This window comes from Filicampus tigris, chromosome 3 (genome assembly GCF_054856515.1).
Source record: "Filicampus tigris isolate MCC_2025a chromosome 3, RoL_Ftig_1.0, whole genome shotgun sequence".
Lineage (NCBI taxonomy): Eukaryota > Metazoa > Chordata > Actinopteri > Syngnathiformes > Syngnathidae > Filicampus > Filicampus tigris.
This window is the reverse complement of record NC_141219.1, coordinates 24,657,877-24,674,320: the sequence shown is the minus strand read 5'-3', so window position 1 is coordinate 24,674,320 and position 16,444 is coordinate 24,657,877. Positions and strand designations below refer to the sequence as shown.

At 43.8% G+C, this 16,444-nt stretch overlaps 1 protein-coding gene across 2 annotated transcripts in view; it reads right to left on the bottom strand.

Moving 5' to 3' along the window:
• coro2ba (coronin, actin binding protein, 2Ba) overlaps positions 1–13,826 on the bottom strand; it is a 40,212-nt gene extending 26,386 nt beyond the window's left edge. Inside the window, exons 1-2 of one of the 2 annotated variants that reach the window (XM_086025026.1) lie at positions 13,720–13,826; positions 13,454–13,564 (exon numbers count right to left, since the gene is read on the bottom strand). In XM_086025026.1, the coding sequence (XP_085881152.1) occupies positions 13,454–13,468 (15 nt within the window). In that variant the 5' untranslated portion in view covers positions 13,469–13,564; positions 13,720–13,826. The other variant, XM_086025027.1, reaches the window with a different exon arrangement.
• Positions 13,827–16,444: the final 2,618 nt, after the last annotated feature.

Genomic DNA, 16,444 nt, shown 5'->3' with positions numbered 1-16,444 from the left:
ACGTGTTTGCCAATTTGGCAGAAGTGATCTCCGCCAAGATGGCAGCAGAATGAGTGTCTTTAGAGATGAGCCTGGTGGAGTGACAACTTGGTGTCAGAAAGTTGATCTAAATCGTATGCCTGCTCAACTCCGTCTAAGTGGCCGGCGCAGGGTAGACAGGTGGTCTAACTCAACGGATTTTATTCATAAATATGTGAACAGCGGGCATCAATCCCTCTGAATTAAATCATCTCACTGGCTGGAACAACAATGGGTCATGGGGATGGGGAGCCCCAAAAGGTGATGTTATGTGATTTGATCATCCAGGGACACACCACTATCAAAGATACTTTTTAGCCTTAGGTTAGCCACCGACTATGACACTCTCAATGCACTTCTATTTGTTGATGTGGAGGTCCTCAACTTCTGTCCTTATTGTTCCTGCTGTTTTTTTAATGCAGGATGCTTGGTCTCCAAGTGACAAATCAGTTTAGAAGGCTTCACTGACCCATTGGAGAGCAGCTCACAGCATGTTGAGCAGAACGGGCTTAGCGTGAGGGAATCACCTGTTGCGGTACATCCGTATTTCAAGTAGGTCTCCTGGTATTGCCTGTCTTTTTCTTCTGGATCATAGGTTCTTTTGTTGTCTCATCACTGGGTTAGGGTTAGTTGCAAAGAAACTTCCTAAATACGTCTGTTTTTTACTCATTTTGGAAGCTTGTAAGTTTGATATTAGCATAATGTGCCTGAGATAATTAGCATCTTGAGGAAGATGAGAGTCCATTGTTGAAGCCAATATCTGTTTGAATACAATTTTGCCTTAGACCTAATTGGGTGAGCAATTGCGCCACCTACTTGCCAAATTGTGTTCAAGCCAGTAGGCATTATAGTGTGAACACAGGCTTGTGAACACGCCTAGTTGATTGGAACAGGTGCGCTCGTTAGGAGGAAAGTTTGATGTTGAAACTTTGTCAACCGCGCCTGCAGGCTGGTTTTGGGGTTTTTGATTTATGACAAGCAGTATTTATATTATTAATTTTAGAGTAGACAAACCTGTGCACACACAACATACACAATGAACAGAATTACATATCATATACATGGACACACAATTAAACACAAGAAATGGACATTGGAAAGAAAGTGGCATGGAGACTGAAGTCATCAAAAAGTAAGACAAAATTCTTTGTCTGTGGGAGCAGCTGTGGGAGCATGTTGGTACATTGTCCTTCAAAGAAAGAACGTGGATCTGGAGACCAATGGTACACACCACCCATGGTAGGAAAGTGCTTGACTTTGCACACAGTAGGTTAGCAAATGTGTCTATGAAAAGGTCACTCGTGCACATCTTTCCAGTCTGTTGCATTGATCTGTTTATTGGCAGCCGGTCAACTGAACTTCCGGAGCACAGCAACTATGTAATCCAGGTCGGCTCTTTTCGCAATATCCTTTGCACAAATATTAAATTTGGTATTTTATTACATATGTGTCTCTTTAGTGGTTTTGTTTATTCCCTTTTGGCTTGTGCCATCAAGCTTTTGAGACGTGAATTTTAGTGATCATTTAACAACAAATACTGCAATGCCAGCATTTACACATTTGACACGGTTTTTGATATTGTTTAACTTCATCACAGGAAAGGACATTAAGGCAACAACAACTGTAGATGGTTATTGAAGTCCACACCCGAGACCTACACCCTATTCTCAGACAGTAAAATCGCAATGACTCCCTACGAGCCTTGAAAGCAGGCGTCTTCAATCCTGTTCCTCTTGCGCCCGTGTCCTGTCTGTTTTCCATCTCTCCTTGTTTCAACACATCTGATTCAAGTGATCAGATAATCAGCAAGGTCTGCAGAAGATGGATAATGATCCTGATCATTTGAACCAGGTGTGTTACAGCAAAGGAGAAATGGAAAACAGGCAGGATGCCGGAGCAGGATTGAAAACCCCTGCTTTTAAAGCCTTTCCTTGAGCATTGATGATTGTGTCCGTAGGAGACGCATACGTATTGCTGACATACTCAGTGACTTCTGGTTGTGATCTAATCAACTATCAGTTAACCTCAAACTAGTCTTAACCTTAGGAGGCTCTGCTTTGGCAAAACTCATCCAACAAACTGCTGACACATAATGCCAAAGCTGCGGCTTAAAGCTGACACAGCTGTCCACCGCAACTAAGCTTCTATGAAATGAATTCATAGATTTGTGTAATATGTTTTGTTTAGGCAATAAAATGGGTAAGAGGGAGCCGAACAATGTAAAAGTATTGTGCTGCTTAGAAAGCAATATCTATATTTACACTGCTATGAGAGCCCATAGGCGTAATACAGGGCTGAGTTTGACCTGAATGAACTTCAGTGTGTGTGTGCGCACTAGCGTGCGCGTATGTGTGGGCGGTGGGATCATTCACCATTGATGTGCTCTCCTTGCCCCACTCGGCACTCACTAATGTTCACTCAACGCTCTGGTGCTGGCAGAAGAAAGAAAGAAATCATGGCCAACAACCAAACCATGCGCTGAGATAAAGCAGCTGATATGAGGACACAAGGCAAATGCAAGTTGATGTTGCATAAGCATGTGCAAAATCACAGCACAGCAGAGTATACAGTATTGCTATTGCCAGTTTCATGCGTGTGAATGTGATGTGGGATAAAATTATGTAAGCAGATTCCAAACGACTTATCGGGCAACTACTTTCAGGGTGAGGACCACCGTGATTGAGTAGCACAGCAGCCTCCATAGTTAGCATGAATTCATCAATGCTAACTATGCTTCGTCACTGTTGACATAAATATTACCGTAAAAAAATGGTCTACTTTAAACAAAAGCCACACTGGCTTATAAGTCACACACACTGCTTTCCGCATACAAATATGAAAGCAAACAAAAGGTCCATCATTGATTAATCTACTACAAACTCATGTGCAGCTGCTCGATTGCCTTTTTTAATGGTCAGGACGATGGCCTTCGACTTGATCGTCGACATTGTAGACATGACGGCACATTTTCCGCACAATGAGACAATGTTTGAGCAGCTCAGATCTGAATGCTGATCCAAATAGTTCAGTTAGTGTGGATTTGCTTTTAAAATGTATGGTTAACACTTCAACAAGAAGAGCTCATAGAAGAATTAACAAACTCTAAATGTGATTTTGGCGGGTTAAAGAGAGTAAAAGAAGATTGAGTTGAGTGCCTGAAGCTGCTGGCATCAGGAAAATCCGCAGTAGCATTATTGTTTAAGACATGGGTTAAAGGTAGGGACAAAAACTGTGGTTTATAGTTCAAATTCTATGGTACAATGAAGAAAAAACTCATTTTTTTTACATGTGTCTGTTTTCTAAATTGAAAACATTTCATTTGAGGTTGTCAAGGGATGATAAGATAGGACATTTGTGTGTTTTGATGTAACACTTATCTTTGGCTTACTTGGGGACCATTGCTTGGGTTTGAGTTGAATTTGAGCTGCTTTCTGTCTGTGTATTCTAGCGATCCAATCTCTTTCACTGTGCCAGACTCTCAGAACAGTCACACATGCCACTACTTGTGAAACCAGCTGTGATGGCCACTAGAGCCTCAAAGGGAAATATTATACACACAAAAAAGTAAGACTGCAAGACAATACTTTCACATTACATTAAAGTACAAACAAACATATAGCCCTGATTTCCCAGCACATGAACACACTCTAAGATGCGACCTAAATCTAGTTGGAAAAGAAAGAGTATGATGCATGTGTTATGCACGAATAAAGACCAATCATGGCTCACCTCTTTTCTGAAGCTGAGCCATGATTGGTCATTACCTGAGCCCTGAGCAACTGTGATGTCATTTTCAGTTCACATCAAGTGTCAAAATGGCCTCCCCATGAGATGGACAAAAACGCGTGCATTTTACTGCTTAGCTCATATTCCACAAACGCAATATTAATCAGAATGCCGTGTTTCGACTCGTGGGCCTGCATAGAACATATTCTTGGAATGAACATTTTGGGGTTCCGCTTCCACTTTAACAAATGATTCCACTTCTTTTCAACATGTCCTCCACTAAAATATGCACTAACACTGAACACAAAAAGATGATTTAACAAACTATTCAACTGAGTGCTTTTCACAATTAGTTCCAGTCATTCGAAGGAAAGTCTATCACTGTCGTAATGTGAATGCTTTCAGCATGTGGTTTTCTGATATTGTATACACAGAGACATACCAATTGGAGACTTTCCCCATCTCATATGGAAATGCACTTGAGCCCTTTCATACAGATTTGAAATGTACGGTTTTACAGACTGCACAAAGTGAGTCGATTGGACGTTTTTGCACAGGCAATGAGCTCATCAGATCTGAATGTTTTCCAATACGGAACACTTTTTCTGTGGCTTTCTGACATCTGTTTAACCTTTCTCCCTCTCACACTTTTAGTCTATTCCTTTGTATGACTCGCTATCTCTCTTTATTTCTCTTGCGTGTCTGTTATTTGCTCTTTTAAGGCTGGCAATAAAAACACAAAATATTAACTCAGGATTTCATATTCTTAATCCCTTCGACTGGTGATCTTTTCAAACTACAAGAAAGGATGTTTTGCTAAATTATCAATTTAGCTTGCAGATTATTGTGTGCTGTGAACTGTGAACAAGTGTGTGTGATTACGGTAAACAAAGGGCCAATTAGCCAGGAGCCCAAATCAAACTATATCTACATGTATGGTAGGCGAAGTAGCCCGAGGAAAGAACATTGAGAGTTTCCAGAGGAATACTTTTATACACATGCCTAGATCTAAAAATAAAAATAGAATTTATAAGACTCGCTGGCAGCATAACAACAGAACTTGTATTATTTTAATTAAGATACACAAATCTTTAAACCATTGCAGTAACTAGCAGAGGCTTTACCATACCACATACTGTATTTCTAAAGTCTTTCAAACCACATATGAGTGAATAACATCAGAACGGCATAGGCCTCCTTCATAATTAGGGTGTTTGCTGATATGTAATTGCAAACACACTCAACACATATGGAAGCCCACTTTGAATTAGAAAGCACTCACATCACTGGGATGGATATGAAGCTTTGGCTGTAAACAAAATGTGCTTGGGAGGGAGGTACTTCATGCATTTTTTTTCACCAAATGTAAGATCACTGTGGGGACGCACTCTTCAATCACTGTTCAAGGGTCCTGCTTCAAATTTGGGGATTAAAGATCAAATGAGTTTCGGGTTGTCCAAATTTCAAGAAGTTGGTTAGTGTTTTAAAGGGGCTAAATCAAATTTTTTGAGCTTTTAGCCATGTTAAAAATGCAAATTCCTCATCATAAGCAGCCCCAAAGTGGTGTTTTCCTCCATTCGCCCATCTGGGCGCATTCCTGCCAATTCCTGCTCTACAAACACCAGTCCCAACCAATCCAAGAAAACGACCGGATCCTCACTTTTCTACGTCACAAAGTGAGGAGCCACCCCCGTATCGCCCTGCAGATTAAACACACGCCCACTTTCTCAGAGCAGACACCACTGAGTTCCATTCACTTGAATGAGAGGTGTCCAGCCGCCAGAGAGAAGTTTCGCTGCTTACCCGGTCCGACAGTTGTGGCTTCCGCCTCAGGGATGGCGGCTTTGGGCTTCGAATGCTGCTGAGTGAAGACGACAAACCGCTGACTCTGAGGGGTGGCTTAATGAATGACAATGAGCGCTCATTGTAAATGAATGAATGACAGTGCGTTCCCACGGGATTCCCGCGAACTTCGGGATTCACGAAAAAATGTCTTGTTGAGAGGAGCCAGATGAGGTAGCTTCGGCATCTGGTTAGGATGCCTCCCGCACGCCTCCCCGGTGAGGTGTTCGGGGCTTATGCCACCAGCAGGAGCCCCTGGGTCCACCCAGGACATGCTGGAGAGACTACGTCTACCGGCTGGCCTCGGAACGCCTCGGGATCCCACCCAGAGGAATTGGAGGAAGTGACTGGTTCGATTGAAGTCGGGGCTTTCCTGCTAAAGCTGCTGCCACAGCGACGCGACCCATGATAAGCAGTAGAAAATGGATGGATGGATAGATGGATGGATGGATGGATGGCGCTAATTTTCATCATACCTACATTTATATCTATTTCATGTGATATATTCAAACACTGAACTTAATTTAGCCTCAACTTGAAAGCAAAAACACTTTTTTTTTTTAATTACTGGAAATAAACACAGGTGTCAAGGGACTATGTTTTATGTCATCCTCCATGGACCAGGAAGAAGACTTATAATGAACAGATGACTGATGGTATTGTCACTGACAATACTTCCATACACACAGTTTTTGCTAGCTTTTTGCCCCTGGTGTTTAAAAACAGAAGAAAAAAAAAAGGAAACACTGAAGGGCAATCCCCTTACTGTCTGTCTGCAAGTCCCTCTTATTTTAGAATTCTTGTGCATGTCCATATTCAGAGCTGGGCATTCCGGGCAATAAACGGACCAGGAAATTTTAGCAAAATACCCAGCTCTGTCCATACCACACTACAGTACTCACTCTATCAGTCATAACACTGCTTTCTCTGTATGGCCCTTCACAAAACAATGGGACCATTTTAGGACTTAATGTACAAATCACAGCTTTTAAAAGGGGTGTGTGCCACCTTTTGTGCCAGTAGTTGACCATGACTCTTTATGGCACTTGTGAATACAGTAGCTGCTAAATGAACAGAAATTGCTTTGGACATGAGGCACAATTCAGCCTGTTTATTACTTCAAAACCCAAATTCCCTCACAAGAGATTTGCAGACAGACTACAGTCAGACAGCCGTCTGGAAACACTTTTGCATTCAGAAAAGTGTTCTTGTGATCACTATATTTCTCCACTTAAAGAAAAACTTGAATTGACACGAGGGTAATTGAGCGCAACAATCAGCACAAAAGAGAGCCTTTGTTAATGGAGAAAATGATAAGGGATTCTTACTGAAAGAATTTGAGGACACCAGAGCTGGGCACTTGACCCTTTTTTGCCAGTCCGGCCTCGACCCCCCGCCCTTACTCATAAAGATTATCACTCCCCGCCGTGCATGACGCCGCCGCGGGAGAGATGCTAACGGCAGAGGTTTATTTAAAGGTGATTAGCTGGCTAATTTACTATTCAAATGCGCTGTGGACACGCTTCAAACACGCCACTAGCACGTACCAAAATGCACGTGCTTACTTCCATTCTGTTGGTTTTGTCGTATAGTATAATTATTTGGGTCCAACAGACAGCATGAAGTCACAGTCAACACGTTATTTATTTTCCACATTTCCCCTCCTTCACACTTACCGGTCTTCAAAATAAAAGCATACCAGCAAACCACTACACAGCAGGTTTGCTACTGCGTATTTCCGGAAGTAGGAAAGACGCCAGAAGAAGTGCATGAACTTCATCGTGATGTGTCAGCGTCATCCTTGAGTGCTGCCCGCAGCTTGACTATACTCCCGGACACAAGTTGTTTTGAAACAGTTACGTTCCAAGTCGGGGGGCGTCGCTTCAAAAAGACAGCGACCAACAATGGAAACCGTGCCTGCTACAACCATAAAGGGACCGAGATGACTAGACGATGCATTTAATTTTATTGCAAAAATGATCTGGAAGGTGGCGGCTAAGGGGGAATGTGGGTGAGTAGCTTCTTTACACACACATACGTGACATAACATCCACGTCGCTGCCAAACTAGTTTGCTTTGCAGCAGCAACGAGCTGCATGGTGCATTCTCTCCTCCGTGTGGTAAACCGTATGTCATCGCAACATGTGACATAATGGACCGATCAGAGCAGCAACAATTCCTGATGTGTGCGTGGCATGTGTTGCAGACCTGTCGCCAACAGCACAATGCCGGTCATGTGAATCAATGCGGCAGTTGTCGCTCGCGCCGACGCGGGAGTAGAAAGAAGCCTAAAAAGAAGCCTTTCACCGTGTAGGCTGAGATGAAATTTGGCCGCCTCGCAAGCACGTCACACGCATGAGGGCTGATTAGTGGGCCGGACTAAAATCCACTTCTGGCCATGCTTAGTCCAGCCCTTTTTTAAATTTTGTCAGCCCCCACACCCTAAATGGGCATCTGGCCGGACCGGGGGGTCCGACCGGTCCGGCCCCGGGACGGACTGCCCAGCTCTGGAGAACACCATATGGGGTCCCTTCTTCCCACACCGTGTCTTACGTAAGGTAGCAGATGCAAGCTCCTAGTTTTTATTTAGAAGCCTTAAGGATGTCTACACGCACTTGCGCAGATTTAGGTCAAAAAACAGGATCATGTTTTTTTTTCGCTAGGATCGCAGAATCGCCAATAGACTTCACCAGTAGAAAGCTACCCACCTACAGATTTTTATTTGTCCGCCAACTCACATTTGTGCCCTCGCTCTCTCTGTCTCTCTCTCTTGCTCTCACTCTCTCTTTTGCTCTCTCTCTCACACACATGCGCACACAAGCACACACAAAAGCAGTCTACTGTAGTAGCAATATTCTCATGCTGAGCCCTGAGGTTTAAACTGTGAAACTCATGGCACCACATGCTGTATGCAGCATGAAGCAACACACTCAAGGTAACACATGCTCTTATTTCTGCTTCAGTAGAAAAAAAAACGAAATTGAAAATTCAGGAATAACTAATTAGATAATAGTTGAAAAACAGGCCTAGGTCTGTTTCATTTCAGTATTGGTCATGTATCTATTCATTTACTATTCCATAACAGGGCTCAGGACCAGTGCTATTTTTGTGTATTATAGACATACAGTATCACTAGTTTTTCTCAAATCAATACAAAATTGATACAAATAGTAATGGTAATAAAGGCTGTCATTTAGTTCCATTTTTATGATGAAAATTCTTTAATAACGCGGCATAAACATCTTGTTTGCGAGGGTGTCCCACACATTTTCATATTAATGTCTGTCGTTAATTTTTCCTAAATGTATTTAGTTCGTCTATAAATTCATTTTCCAAACCAATAATCTAATAGCAATAGCAAGCTTGTTAACAAACCCATTTATGATTTTTCATAAAATAATTGATAGCAATAAACTGGCTCAAGCTCCACTCAAAAGAGAGTGGACCAAAGCGTCAGTCCTAAAAGGTTAAAGAGCTTAAGTTCCTGTCTGTCTCACAGACGACTCAACCAAAAGCCTTGTGTGCGGTCAAAGGACAAGGAATTAAACAAGCAATGACCTATTTTCATGGCGCTACCATTTTTGCCACTGAAACACAAGATAGATCATTCTCTGATAAATTATTTAGTCACACTATTCTTCATTGCAATAGGTTAGAAATAAACCGCACATATGTATACACAATATTTTTCAGCTTGAGAAAAATAATTAGGTGCTGTTTAGGTTTTTGCAGGGAAGTCAATGACACCATGTAAAGAAAGAAATTATCATGCACACGGACACACACAATCCGGGTGGAGGCAGCAATCACAGATCTGTGATTTCCCTATAGCCAACTTTATATTATCTGCCCATGGGAGTCTGTTTACAGTTCCTCAAATGTACTTTGCTGCCTCGACCTGCTACAGGACTCAACAAAACAATGCCTTCTTCTGCCGCCTATATTCTGCCATGACTATCATCACCATAACCGTTAAAGGGAATGAGAGGTGCTGCTTCGATTCGATGAAACAAGTCAGCCGTGTCCACACCCACAACGGCCCCCCCCCCTTTAAAATGTGCCACTCTGCACAGGCTTGCATGGGTCTGCAAAAATACCAAAATTTAGTCTAGTCCGCCCATGCGCAGATTTATACCACGCTGTGTACCAGATTGGCAGTGGGCAGGACAATAGAGCCCCTTGTCTCACAGATGGCCTGGGAACACTTTTGGATGCCCCAAAAAGAGCTGGATGAAGTGGCTCGGGATAGGGAAGTCTGGGCTTCTCTGCTTAGGCTGCTGCCCCCGCCACCGATCCCGGATAAGAGGAAGAAAATGGTTGGCTGGATGGTTGTTGTTTTCTGGGTCATGAATGTACACATGTTCGTCTTGCTATGAACATCGTCTGACCATTTTAGAACAACACACAAACGACACACGTTGAACTAACACTGCACACGTAACGTAACCACTTAGTGCTAACATAACATGAAAGTTGTCCGTGTTTGTTCACCACTTCCATCAACGACTAAAGTAGGTGAGTGTCAGGCTGGTGCTGACATGGCTGATAACAAGCAGGTCAACCATTAGAGTTTTGCTCCGTCAATCACTTGGTATCGTGCAAGTTGGCTCGCAATCAAAAAGAGTTTCCTAATGGAGCCATAGTATTCCATTTTAAATGGCAGATTGTAAAGTTGATACAGTTTTCAATTGCACATTCAGAATGACTTCAGACTAAGTGATGGTGACAGTATCTCTCTGTATCGTAAATGCAATGTGTGCCATCCTGTGTGGGGCTCCAAGTCCTCATATTCACATTATATTCTCTAAAGGAAAATCATTATGAAGTATCAATCCGGTGTTAATGATAACAGAGCAATAAAAAGCCTGTCTACAATATTGTGGGTATGTGCTGAGGGATGGAGGGTCATTCAGCACTGTCAGCATGGTAACGCTAGTCCTGCATCCTGCCCCAAGGTGACTTCTCTGCTGTTGGCAGGCAGAGCCTTGAAAACAGCTCATTTTCATCTCTGCCTGCTCCTCCCACTCATCAACACTTAGACAACAATAACAACTCCCCCCATTGCTTCTTTTTCCACCTCTAAATTTTGCCCAACTGGATGATTGTTTTGCCAAATGGATGAGGAAAAATTCAATGCACGTCCTGTCTGCAGTCCGATTTTGACATAGGGTCCTTTCTAACAAAGGAGCACATGGCCTTTTCCTATTTCAGTTGTCATAGTGGAGAACCTACGCAGTAGCAGCTCTTACGCCTCCCACACAATCACACACAGGAAGATAATTTGTAGTTGAGAATTGAGTGTATATGTCTACGTTCTTATCTGTGCAAGATGAACAAAAGACACAATTAAAGGGAACATTTCTTTACATCTCGCAGGTATGGGACACAAGAATGAGCAAATGAGGCCATTGTCCTGTGTCTACACTAGGGCATCTATTTTAGTTTCGGTTAATTCTCCTCCTGGGTGTAGGTGTGCTCATTTCCTTTGTCTGTCTTCCTGTCACTCTTCCTCTCTTATATTCTGTCTTTCTCTCACTTGGTTAATTGATTAAGAGGATTCTACCTGCTGCTGCAGTCTTAAGCACAAACCACAATCTTGGCTCCAAGTAAACACTTAGATCCACTTGTGACTTACACACACTTGTTGACCAGAGATGTTGTGACAGGGCGGGCAACACAAGCATGTGCCCCTTTAAACGCTGCAACAGTTTAACATTGGACCCTTACGAGCCATTGCTAGCCGGTGGCTATAGGAGGCCCAGCGAGACGCAGGTCATATCAATGAGTCTTTTTCGTGGGGGGCCTCCATCCTTATTGCCACCCCCAAAGGGTGTAGCCCTTGCCCTCAACTTCAGCCTAACCCCAAACTTGTTTAGGTTGCTTCACACAATGTAAAATCCAATAGCTGCCCTGACTTGCAAACTTGAGTTAACTTTACTGGGTTATCAAAAATATGCCTTTATGACTAATATGTATTAAGTAACAATTACTTGCATGCTTAAAAATGCAAAGTACTTAGAGTTGAGAGTAAAGATTACTTCTTTGATAGTTAAGCTCACTTGCAACAATATGTAGTACTCTCATTCAAGCCTGGTATGTTCCACACACGGGTCAGTAGGTGGCGGTAATGGTCGCTGTAAAGGTGACAAACCATAGTTAAACTGTATAAAGAAGAGGGAAAACATTCTCCCACTCTACTAGCAAATGGTGAGAGAGGTATCGTAATGGAAGATGTCCAGAACTTTTTTTTGGATGAATACAGTGTTATTAGGTGAGAAAAACGTTTTCTTGCGTGCTTTTAAAAAACCTTTTTAAATATGTTTGAGTATTATTATTTTGGAATATTGAAGTGTACTTGTCAACATATTGGTTCTTGTGGTCTATACAGTAAACTGTTATTATAGCTTTAAAGCTGTCTACTGTATTATTTGTACAATATTAATTAAAGCAATGTTTGTGGATGCCATTAAAGGCAATCTTAAAAAAAATAAATAGAAGATAAATAAAAAAATTATATTTTAACTTTCAACTGTGTTGTCTTGATTTATTTTGTCTAATTGTAATTCAGATTGTTTTAGTAAATTGGAACCTGCTTTTCATTCCTTTATATTTTCAACCACTTACATTGTGATTGAAGACGAGTTTGCATGGTTTTAACAATTCAGTTTGTTTTTCAAGTAAACATTAGTCAAGTAAAGTAACATAAGTTAGTGAAACCTAGATAAGTATGTTATATGAGGGGGTAGCATGGCTCAGCGGTCGTTTCCCAACCCAGAGGTTGTGGGTTCGATCCCCAGCCTTTGTGACCATGTCGAAGTATCCTTGAGCAAGATACCAAACCCCCAGTTGCTCCTGATGTTGCGTCATCAGAAGGTAAATGAGGTAACAGTGTGAAGCACTTTGAGTACCGAATGTAGAAAAGCGACAGCCCATTTACCATTTATGAACAGAACTCAGTAAATATAGCATGCAATCATTCAGTAGATTGAAATAGCAATTTTGAGCACTCTTCAGTAAGTAAAGAATATTCTAAAGGAAGTTATCAAGTACTCTCTACTTGATTGTTTTAGTTGCATAAACTCATTTGTAAGTGTACTCTACAAACAAAGTTCTAGTTGGTACAACTAAAATGAACTATTTTTCTTTACTTATTGTTTTAAGTGCAACCGGTTTGCATGCTGTTTTAAAGAATATTGATAACTAATTGTATTTTAGAGTACAGAATGGGTGGGGAACATTCAGCCCAAGGGCCATAAACTGTCCACAAGCGCATTCGAAGCATCCATTCAATTCTGAAAGTAAATATAACCTCAGAGGATATAATTTTAAAAGCCCAAAGTAAAAGTTAACCCATTAATGTGTACAATACTTATAAAACATTCATAGCATAATTTCAGAAATTTAGTACGGGCCTTGGAAGTTTCCTTCCAAACCCACATGGTCTTTAATGGGAAAAAAAGATGTCACTCAACAATTATAATTAAACCCAGTCATTTCAGTCTCAGCTGCTGTAGTTTGTATAAGAAAATCGGATGGCTGCAGGCAAAACAAATAAGGTTGCTTGTCTATTGCATATAAAAAAAATACCTGGACTTTGCAGACTTGAAAGGCTATCTTCAGAGGAAACAGTTAATGGAGAAGAAAACGTGTGATAAAAGTGACATATTGCAGATGAGAAACTGACATTCTTCAGTTGTATCACAACCACAATGTCTGCGATGTAAACAGTAACCATGTTGGCAATTCCTCTTCATGCACTTCACTTAAATCAATCAAAGCGCAGAGAATCAGCCTTCCTGACCCTGTCCAACCAATAATATCGCAGCAATCATCCCGAAACGCAATTAAGCCACGCAAAACTTCTTACCTTTGTGACAGTCATGCAGAATCAGTGAAGTGAAGTGCAGGCCAGTGTCCCGTAGAAATAGAGATCAATGCTGCAGGAGTGGCAGAGTGATGAGGAGGGCAGCTCTGGTTGCTGGATATACAGAGAGGTAGGAAGAGAGGGAGAGAGAGAGAAAGAGAGAGAGAGAGAGAGAGAGCGAGAGAGAGAGAGAGGGATAACGTTAGGAATATAGAGAGAGGGAAAAGAGGAGGAGACAGACAGGTTAGTGCGTCTAGCCCACTAAGTACCGAGAGGCTGATTGCTGCTGCAGTGAAGTCACGGCTGGTGCTCCGAGTGCGGTTGGTTACTAACAGAGGGAAAAGCTTCCCCGCACTCTGCAGGACACACCCCTCCCCTCCTACCTCGACATGCACGCAAGGAAAAAACACACGCATTGGGATGATGCACACACACTCACACAGTCCGGCTGCCCTGCTTTCTCACTCAGTATCACAGTATGATTATTAGTAGTATCACAGTATGATTATTAGTGATGGGTTGATGTAGCTTATTGATGAGTGGTCAGGCAGAGCTACGCAGGAAGAGTGACTCTGCAAAAACACGATGGCTGGCGGAAGGAGGAGGGGAATAATGGACACTGAGTGTGTCGCACTTTGCTCTCCTGCCTGCTGCACGTTGCTGTGTGTACTGCATGGCTGATAGAATTAATAAGTTTTTCTGCATGAGCGCCTGCTTTTTAGTTGCTCAAAAATGCGAATTAATGTGATACCAGCCAGGGGCGGAGCCAGAACATGGCTAATGGGTGGGCCTGGAAAAATCAGGGTGGGCCTAAATATTTCCCTCACCGATCACAATCCTCCTGTCCTGACACCGTATATTCAAATAAAATGAAAAACTGAATAATATGAAGTTCATATCTTCCTTAGACAACCACAGAAGACATTAGTAGTCTAACGGACACTGTTACAGACTATATAAATTTCTGCATGGAGAACACCATACCCACCAGGACAGTAAGGTGTTTCTCCAACAACAAACCCTGGATCACACCAGACATAAAAGCTCTCCTGAAGGAGAAGAGGAGGGCTTTTGCGTCAGGCAACATAGAGGAGCGGAGGACTGTGCAGCGCCAGCTGAGGAGGAGGATCAGAGAGGGGAAAAGGTCCTACAGGAAGAGGATGGAGGAGCAGCTGCTGCAGAATAACGCCAGGGGAGTCTGGAGGGGCCTGAAGACCATCTCAGGCCACGGACAACCCAAGACCCGGACTGGGGGGGACCTGCAGTGGGCAAATGAGCTAAATCTCTTTTTCAATAGGTTCGATCAGATGCCTGCCTCCACTCCGTCTCTCCTGCTGCAGTCTCCACCTACTCCTCCTGCTGGGCGTGTCACCCCCTCCCCTCTTTTCTCCACAGTCTCCAGCTCCCAGCTACACCAGATAGCCACCACTCCTTCCTGTCCAGCCTTGGCCTTCACAACATCTCAGGTGAGGAACCAGCTGAAGAAGATGAAGGCGAGGAAGGCAGCGGGTCCAGATGGCATCAGCCCCCAGCTCCTCAAATCCTGCGCAGACCAGCTGTGTGGAATTGTCCAGCACATGTTCAACCTGAGCCTGAAGCTGGGCAGGGTCCCCCAGCTATGGAAAACATCCTGCCTGGTCCCGGTGCCAAAGACCCCCCACCCGAAGGAGCTCAACAGCTTCAGACCGGTGGCGCTGACGTCTCACCTGATGAAGACCCTGGAGAGACTGGTCCTTGTCCACCTGCGCCCCCTGGTGAGCTCCTCAATGGACCCACTCCAGTTCGCATACCAGCCTGGCATCAGTGTGGATGATGCCATCATCTACCTCCTCCACACTTCACTCTCCCACCTGGAGAAGGCGGGGAGCACTGTGAGGATCATGTTCTTTGATTTCTCCAGTGCTTTCAACACCATCCAGCCCACCCTACTGGGAGACAAGCTGGAGCGGGCGGGGGTGGCGCACCACCTCACCACATGGATCCAGGACTACCTCACAAACCGGCCACAGTATGTGAGGACACAGGACTGTGTGTCTGACGTGCTCCTCTGCAGCACGGGGGCCCCACAGGGAACTGTCTTGGCTCCCTTCCTGTTCACCCTCTACACCTCGGACTTCAACTACAACACCCCTACCTGTCACCTGCAGAAGTTCTCTGACGACTCTGCGATTGTCGGCCTCATCACAGGCGGAGATGATCGGGTGTACAGAGAACTTACTCAGGGTTTTGTGGACTGGTGCCAGCAGAACCGCCTCCTGATCAATGCGGGGAAATCCAAAGAAATGGTGGTGGATTTCGGTAGGCGCCAGCACTCTTCACCTGCACCAGTGAACATCCGGGGAACAGATGTTGAGAGAGTCTCAACTTACAAGTACCTGGGTGTTCATCTGAACAATAAACTGGACTGGTGCGACAACACAGACGCCCTCTATAGGAAGAGTCAGAGCAGACTCTTCCTCCTCAGGAGACTGAGGTCTTTTGGGGTTCAGGGGACACTCCTCAGGAACTTTTATGACTCGGTGGTTGCATCGGTCATCTTCCAGGGAGTGGTCACCTGGGCAGGCGGCGTCTCGGCCCGGGACAAGAAGCGGCTGGACAAACTGGTCAAGAGGGCCGGCTCTGTCCTGGGCTGCTCCCTGGACTCTGTGGACTCGGTGGGGGACAGGAGGATGTTGGCCAAGCTGTCATCAATGCTGGGCAACCCGGACCACCCCCTCCAGGGCACCCTAACAGCACTCCACAGCACCTTCAGTGACAGACTGTTACACCCTCGCTGTGCAAAGGAGAGATTCCGCCGTTCCTTCTTGCCTGCTGCTGTCAGACTCTTTAACAAGAACATTGTGTAGTCTCTACAAACTGGCGGTCATTAGTGCAATTGTGCAGTCCTGCACCTGAGCTCGTATCGTGCAATACCCAATATTCCCCACTACTGTAATACCGTGCAATACTCAACATTCCCCACTACTGTTAGTCTAGTTTTATTTTTATCCAATG